General features: G+C 37.8%; 1 protein-coding gene across 2 annotated transcripts; it reads right to left on the bottom strand.

Moving 5' to 3' along the window:
* Positions 1–3,955: 3,955 nt before the first annotated feature.
* Positions 3,956–8,349, bottom strand: CDCA4 (cell division cycle associated 4). 2 transcript variants are annotated; one of them, XM_009870245.1, is made up of 2 exons: positions 8,267–8,349; positions 3,956–5,934 (listed from the first exon to the last, which is right to left on the bottom strand). In XM_009870245.1, the coding sequence occupies exons 1-2, from the start codon at positions 8,303–8,305 to the stop codon at positions 5,179–5,181; spliced, it is 795 nt and encodes a 264-aa protein (XP_009868547.1). In that variant the 5' UTR covers positions 8,306–8,349; the 3' UTR covers positions 3,956–5,178. The 2 variants fall into 2 exon arrangements, with proteins under 2 accessions (XP_009868547.1, XP_009868546.1); XM_009870244.1 differs by lacking the exon at positions 8,267–8,349 and adding an exon at positions 6,084–6,128.
* Between the last annotated feature and the right edge of the window lie 236 nt (positions 8,350–8,585).

Genomic DNA, 8,585 nt, shown 5'->3' with positions numbered 1-8,585 from the left:
ACACAGAAGAGTGAATTTGTTACAAGCATTGTTTTTCTCCTCTGGGTATTAAACTCTTTTGGTTTTTGTTCTTTTGGGATTTTGGGGGGTTTTTTTTGGTTGTTTTTTTTTAGCAACACACCTTCTCTTCCCTTTAGAAGTCCTGTTCTGGAAGCTTGTGCAATCCATACTTGAAGTTGCATTACATTTTCTCGATGCCCAAAACTCGTCTGTAATTGGCACACCAAAACCACGATACACTGTTCCTTTGTTGTAGCATTTCACTATTGCAGTACATACTTGCCACTTCCCACATGCTCCTAGGGGGGTTCCAAGTACAGCAGACATGTGGATACAATTTCTTTTAATTCTGTTTCTGCAAGAAGTCATGTAATCACCTGCATCTTCAATTATTCTTACCTAAAAAGTTGAAATTACTGAATGTTTTCCCTGCAATGGAAAGTTGCCCCTAGCTTTGTATTTTCCTGTTGACTTGTTGGTCGTGCATCAACATTTACTATAGTAATTCAGGTCACAAAACATGCATTTTGGGGGAATCCTGTTGAAGAAAAGTAGTAATTTTTTTTTAAAGCTACCATACAAAGTTATGAAATTTTAGTATTTTTCACTGGCTTAAAAAAAAAAAAAAGCCAAGTCACTACAGACATCTGAAGTAAATCTCTTCCCTGACAATCTGAATTATTCATTGGGATTTCATACCTTCATGGAACTTTCTTGAAAAAAATAGGAAAATTTATCTTTACTGTCAACTTTGCAAGAGACACCAAAAGGAATTTAGACAATCCTTGTGAAAGCTTATAGATGAACGAACCAAATTGACAAAAAATACGTATTTTCCTAAGATGTATATTTCATTTCTTTGGAACTTGGTGGTTTTGTACTTTTAGTATCAGTCACACAGTGTGAAATCACACTCATTTAGGAGTTGATGGGCAATCAAAATCTGTCATGGCTTTTTTGCATAAGGGACTCTACATCCTAGGCCTGAGACATAAGCACTTTCACTTTGAACAGAAGTCACTTCTGAAAGCATTTTCATTTGTCTTATCCTAGATGTCATCCTAGCTTTCGACAGTTTGTTTAGTTATACAGGAATACGGAATAAATTGCAGAACTGTAAAGCAGTCATACACTCAGATCAATATTCTGAGGCACAAGACATCCATAATGGTCTGATAATTAAAATATAAAAACATGCTATCACTCGATTTACAGTAATGCTTCTTAAAATGCCTACTAAAGCACTCCAGACATACCCGAGACTTCAAAAGCAGTCTAAGGACAGCTTTGAAAACAGGTAATTCCTGGTGAGGCTGAATACTTGCATGCAAATCCCTAACAAGCTCAAGGCTGAAGCCCCTCACTGCTGCACCTCTGAGGTGCTTTTCATCCAAATAAATGATTCCCTCTTGGTTTACCAAATTTGCCCTTTAGGAAAATATGGCTATGTTCCTAGAGACAGGCACCATCTTCCACTGGATAAACTCACAGAGACGTGGAAGAGAGAAGGGATTAAAAAACCCCATCAAACACCCAACAGGGAAGCGATAAGCAGACAGGCTTTCATGATACTTGCTGGTGGTGACTTTCTTAATTTCTGCATGAGCCATTGTTGATGCAGCCTGGATCCTCACACTTCTTGCCTTTGCGGAATGCCCAAGATCCAGATGCCTCGTGTTCTGGATTTTCTGGCAAAGGAGAAGGAGAAATAAAACAAAGGTACAGAGGCAGAAGGGGTCAGATATTCAAGGTTACCTGTGAGGGAAGAAGATTTGATGTTACTCGTTTGCTTGGAAGGAGATTTTTTTCGTGCAAATCTATGGTCGAGTGACATCGTTCAGACCAAGAGCCTTGTTTCAGATACGACACTGACTACCAGGCAGACTTCAAGACTCTAGAAGTACATAAAACAAAAAAGGCTGCTAGAAGTGGTAGCAAAATATGACAGAAGCCTTTGCTAATTTAACAGAGCTTATTTCCCATTTACATGCAGAAATTAAGAAAGTCACCACCAGCAAGTATCATCCTTTGCCATTTGCAGTAACAGTTGCAAAATAATTTAAAATTCACTATCTTACAGACACCCTGTCACTTCTGATGTCTCTTAGTATTTTAGAGGAATACACAGAGGGAAAATACATTGTATTAACCTTTGAGTGATGCATATTTAAAAGACCTCTTTGGAGTAGCGAGGAAATGAGTTGGAAAATACAGTTTGGTTGGGTTTTGGTGTTTTGTTTTTTTAAACATGAGAAGTGAAGCTATTCAGCATGAGAAGCTGAATTAGACTGAGACACCCCAATAACACAGTAGGGAGACAAGCTGGTTTTACACGGACCGGTCCTTGCAAAGCCAGACCAGTTGTAGGCACATATCAGTTCTGTGCAGTGACTGTGCAAGTTTCAGCAACTCAAATTCTTAGACTCACGGAAGACTTGAGCCAAGATATCAAGCAAGTAAAAGCACCAAAGATGTGGCATTTTAAGAACATAAAACAGCATATACATTTCAGTTTAAATGCTTAACTACATAAACGCATACTTACAGCTTTCCCATTTAGCCAAGTAGTCTCTACAAATAGCTCCGACTGGGCACAGCTTCCTCAGCAAAGGGATGCACCCAGCGAGATGCTTCGTACAGTGAGCTCTATCGTTACAGATACACACGCGCATTTGACATTGACAATTCAAGAGATATGAACAAATTATATTAATTCCGACTTTAACACGGAGACTGATGCACACTAAGGAGGTGGGGGAGAGCACCTTTTTAAATACCTTAACACTCAATAATAGCTCATTTAATGAAAATGGAAGGTGATGGTGGCAGAAGGAAGCACACACAGTTGCTCAAACTTGTGGGTTTTCAACCACAATTTTTGGAGAACTTTCCCAGAGGAACAGAAGATATTTATTTAACTCAAAGGTACTCTTTCTTTTATGAAACTTGAAATATGCCTGTCTTTCTGCTTTACCCCAAGGCATCTGCTGTCCAGTTCACACACAGAAGAGCATCAAGAAAAACTTAAAATTTTCAAGCAATCTCTGATACTACAACAAACACTGCCCAATAGAACAGACTTATATCACTGTGAGATATGACAGTTCATATCAATAATCAATATTTGTATCTTCCTGAAGCAGGATACACCTTTCAGTTATGAGTGATCTCTCTATTAAGACACGTAGTGTTGGTTTCTTTGGTTCAGCTACATCATATGGATAGAACTTGAACTTCCTTTAATAGGAAGTTATTAATCAAGCTTTAATTGAGGAAGCAATGCTTAACTACTATAGCAACGATAGATTATCTCATGCAAAGTTTAATACAAGATATGTTTTCAAATTCACTGAAGACTCACGGAACTGCATGGTTTTATGCAACTGAGGTAATATGCATTCAAATATCAAGTATGAAAAATTTAGCAAGGTGCTATTATTTTACCCCAAACCAGACTCTCCTAAAGCACTTGCTGAACCCATAAGCACAGCAGTCTCCTTGGGTGGAATTGACACTGGAATGTCCTTAACAGCCCCCTGCCCCTACCCTCCCCTTTTTAAAGGTTTGAGAGTCTGAGAAGTGTAGTGTGTAGTAGGTGAAGGTCACTTGTTGGAAGGCAGAGCCTGTCAGACGCAGAAAGGTGCTCTCTTCACGTACTGTGAGTTGCTGGTTCAGGTCTACAGAAAACAACTGAGTTACTGGTGGATGTCCTTCCCTGGCACAACCAATGCTGACGTGTTCCAGAAATGAATCCATCTTTCCCTCCTCTCTACCTCCCTGCTAGTTTGGAGCTCTGCCCCAGTCCCAGCTTGTGAAGATAAACCTCTGTCATTTTATAACAAAATATTACACTTGATCCATCCCCTTTCCCCTGAAAAAGTCTCACAGGAATAGGCTTAATTATACACACTCTAAGAAGAATGTGAGTACTTGAAGAAAAGAACACCACCCCGTGTTGTATCATCTTTTGTTATTAAAAAAAAGCCAAGAGGAAACCCTTGGTAAGAGTGGAGCATATTAATTATGACAAGACATCATGACATACCAGTTGAGATTTAAAGGCCTCTAATAACACTTTTTTGTAGTAATTAGTGCAAGACAGTCATCCCATATAAACAAATGTTTGATGGTAGACTTCAGTGATAAACAATTCACTTGATGACATTTACATATAAATACACATAAATAAAAACCTACGTAACAGGTTTGTAGTTAACACAAAGTATGGTCTGAAATGAATTAAATGTAATTGTATCTAGCTGGATCAAAGCTCGTCTAATGGTACTCAACTATATGGGGTATGAAAAGCATAATTGTACAATTCTCAATTTAGTAAAGTACTACTCTATAAAACAGAATCATGAAAACAGCTCTTACATTTTAATGTAAAGTATAAAATCGTATATTTACATTTACATACACTTTACTGAACTACATTGGGTAGCTCACAGTAAAAAAAAACATCCCTTTTTGAAAATCTTTCAAAAAATACATCAACTGCAGATATGATCAAAAGTTACTAAGTTAGCAGCTGACATAACATCTGTAGTAAAAATATATTTTAGGAAAATACCTGGAAAAATCTAAACACCAATAAACACTGTAAAACTAGTTCTGAAGTAAAAATTGTAGCAAAAACCAGAATAAGCTAGCTAGGATAACAAGAACTATTGCATACTGCTCTTTAAGAGCCATGTAGAGACTTAGAACAGAAGCAGCAGATGTGGTAGGAGTTTCATGGTATAACAAAGTAGAAACTGGAGGAAAATAGGAAACCAGTTATCCAACTTCTCTCTATGTTTACTACCACTTTTACTGGGAGAAGTATAAGAAAAAGAAGAGAGAATCCCACTCACTGAGCATATCCTCCACCAAAGGCTAAAACAAATTGGTAAAAGGAACCCAATTTCAAGAGCCTTGGACCTCAAGCTTAAAAATATTTACCGTGCGGACTTACAGTTCAATGGATGATGAATTGGATTATTACACTACAAGTTGCAGGTTAACTTTAAGAGTTAACACTATTTTGCAATATGAAGTGCTTTTTAATATATATATATATCTATATAATATATAGATATTTGTAAAATACACGTGCAGATTTGATAGGACTGTGGAAATAGCTTTCTTGAGTCTTTTCTTCCCATTAACAGATCTTTATCTCCTAAACAAGGAGTTTCAGGATTCAACAAGGATTTCCACAATATGATCAAGCTCATTAAGATCAGATTTACAATTAGAGTTAGAAGCTGTAGTCGTTGGAGAAGAAAATGTTTCTAGCCCATCACAGTGTCCCATTTTTGTGTTGCTCATCATGCCTGTTAACATAGTATCAAGATCATAGTAAGAATTGTCAACTTCTGAAAACAGATCTTCAACAGAATTAGGATTTTTATTCTCCAGTGTCTCAAATATTTGATCTAATGATTTCTGAAAGTTTCCTTTATTTTCCTGTGGATTCTCCATTTCCCACACGTTGCTCTGCAGGTTTCTTGGAGCTTGCACTGAAGAGGCTGTTGACATAGTTTCTGAACTATCTTGAGCCTGGTCACCCTCAAAGTCTTTGTTAAAAGTACTATAGCCTGGAACATGCTTTCCCTCAGCTTGTTCCCTAGATGAGCGACAGAGGATATCTGTTGAAACAAGACGATCCAGGGATGCCTGCCCTGTACTTTGTGTATTTATCATCTGCCAAGTCCCATCTTGAGTCATTTCCTCTTGGATCTGCCGTACCGTGTTGGCTATAAGTACCGAACGACAAAGGTTAGGTTCAACCAGCATGTGACACAGCTGAAGTTTAACCAAGGACATATCTAAAAGTGACTGCCGCTGAAGATTGTATGAAGGAATAGCCTTAATACCAGCCAGAGTTCCTTCAATATCTTCTTCCCCGTCAAAACATTTTCTCTTTAATCCTCGCACAAACATTGTGTCCTGTTAAAAAGAATGTAAATAAAAAATTCTTGTGTAATGTAAACAGCTCAAGAGGGAGGCAAGAAGTAAAAGAGGAAAATAACAAAATGGAAAACTTCAATCTTAAAACAGCAAATTCTTTTAAGATAGAAACATCAGAATTGTCATACCGGTTTATAGAATGGCCAGTGTGGTACAACAGGGGTCAGGAACATATGGACTGGGTCCCAAAGACGGCACTCGGGAGCCAGGGGCGAGCAGGTCCACAAAGCCATGGCATCGGAGAGAGGCAGGGGCTCCCAGCTCCTGGCTCCCATTAAGTTCCACACTTGATGGAAGTCAGGAGCCGCTGCTTCGCACAGAAGCAAACATCTCAACGGCTGTATTTCACCTACTGGAGGGGCAGTTTCTCCTCGCTTCTCACAAGTTTCTACTGGCATGCTTAACCTCTAATTTTGGAAATAAAAATACAACCTGGCACACCGTCTTTAAAAGACTTGACCCCTCCAGAACATCAACACACCTAACAGTGTAACACTAAAAAACCACCATGCGCAGCATACTTGGAAATGTTAGCTTATTTTGGCTAGAGAGAGTAAGAACTAGGTCTGTTCCATATAACCTGAGACATTCAACCAAGGTGCCTAAAGCAGTCATTCCAGTTCCCTTACTCGGGTGAGTAAATGAACTGTGTAATCCCAGTATGAATTGTGCAAGCGCAATAAGGATAGACACAGTCATCCTCTGTATAAGCTTCTGCCCTTCTTTCCCAGTTGGCTATGAGAAAGCAAAATTCCTGTATTCCTAGTTTACGTTCACCAGCTAAAAACTGGTGGGGTGCACCCAGGCTTCTCATTACTCACATCTACAAATCATTTGTTGAATTTTCCAAGGTATGACTTCTGAGCACCAGCTTCCAGATCCTCTTCTGAATTGCACTAATTTTGACAATAGTGTCCCACATAAACACTGCAGCTCTCTTGAAACATGGAGTAACTATTTTTTCTGTTTTAGCTGCAGTAGTTGCCACTTCTTTTAGTCTTATAATAATTAGGCTGCAAATCAAAGTACCTGATCATTATATTTATGCACCTTTGTTATGTCCCTTTTAAGACTTTTGTCCTTAGAATTCCTGTTTACCCAATACTTGGGGATGTTTTTTTAATATAGTCACCCAAACAAAAAAAAACTTTTTCAACTGAAAGCTGTTAAAAGCAAAGTACTATTGCAGTGTCTTTCTGTATCATTCTCTATTTCCCTTGGTAAACCCTAAACTCTGCTTTGCTTTTCTGGTTGCTATGGTACGTTCCACATATTTCCAGAGAGCTCCCTCTCCGCTTTTTCAGAGTCACTAAAAATCCACCAAAGTGCAACAACATTGTTCCTTTCAAAATACATTACATTCTTATCTACTCCAAAAACCTGGGGATAGCACAGTAGCTAGATAAACATTTTTTGTCTGACTCTGTACAACACTTCTTACATTGCTGCGTATACCATGAAATACCCATTTTTTTTTGTGCATTTGCTGACTCTTGAAGCGTTCTTTCCACTGAAGGTACAAAACTCACTAGAAATTATAACACATAGAAACTACGATATAGAATATATGAACTTGGTCTTATTCTTCATCGACTTCTTAAAAGCTATCCAGGGATTACCAATATATTAAATGCTTTGAAAGTTTCTTTAAAATTTTATCCTGTAACCCAACATATCTGTATTATTCCCATTAAATACAGTGCAAGATTTTGCTTAATAGTGCCTTTTCCAGATTTTCAGATATTCCTGCAAACTGCCTATCAGAAGATATCCCATTTCATTTTTCCTACAAAGTTTTATGGTCAGTAATTTCAAAAAATACACACATACCCGTATGTGAAACTTGACCTCTACAGACCTCTTTCAGGACTGCTCATCAACCATGTATGATTATGTCATCAAACATTAAACACTGTGCAGACTTTGAAGCTTCTTTTATTTCAACTTACATTCTTGTGAGGAATAATTACAACTCCAACTGAATGATGATCTGTTTTTCATGCATCTACTATTTGGAATTTAAACATCTTCTAATGCACACCAACAGGAAAAAAAGAACACAGCAGAAAACTTGAAATGCTTCATTAAGAACCTCAATACATCACATGCACTTGGGTGTGTAGAAGCAGAGAAAAAACTGTTTATGGATTCTTAAAGGTAAACCTTTAAACAGCATTCACTGGAATTTGTTCTATAACACTTATTCCCAGTTAGTATCTTACATCATAAAACCAGTTCTACATAATGCTGTTCCTGAGACTGAAGGAAATACTAGTCTACAGTTTTATTTAAGAAGAAAAATATTACATACCAGTAACTGTGTTTGACGCAGTCCTTCCTCTTCTCCCATGCTACTGAGCAAGAGTCCATACAGTAAAAGTTAAAGAGCACAACCTAAGAAGTATGAGGGAAGCAAGATGTCAGGCAAGTACATACAGGAGATGCAGCACACAATAATTTCCCATTTCAGAAACTTATAAACCTCTACATTTTGACAATCGCTTGAGTTACCTCTATCATCCTCCCAACACTCCTACCAACTTGAATAGTACTATTAAACCAAATTTACAGCTAGAGAACGAAGGTGATTTGCCCAACAATACATGTAAAATCTGGCAGCAGAAGGAAAA

Source organism: Apaloderma vittatum, unplaced genomic scaffold (assembly GCF_000703405.1).
Source record: "Apaloderma vittatum isolate BGI_N311 unplaced genomic scaffold, ASM70340v1 Scaffold44195, whole genome shotgun sequence".
Classification (NCBI taxonomy): Eukaryota; Metazoa; Chordata; class Aves; order Trogoniformes; family Trogonidae; genus Apaloderma; species Apaloderma vittatum.
Note: the sequence above shows the minus strand (reverse complement) of the source record. Positions and strands in the feature narration are given on the sequence as shown.

Bases quoted from the DNA above. Each gene is read 5' to 3' on its own strand.
- CDCA4 (XM_009870244.1), bottom strand. From the start codon at position 6,128: ATGTTCCTGACCCCTGTTGTACCACACTGGCCATTCTATAAACCG. The intron at 5,935-6,083 runs GTATGACAATTC...TCTTTTTAACAG, and splicing joins ACTGGCCATTCTATAAACCG to GACACAATGTTTGTGCGAGG.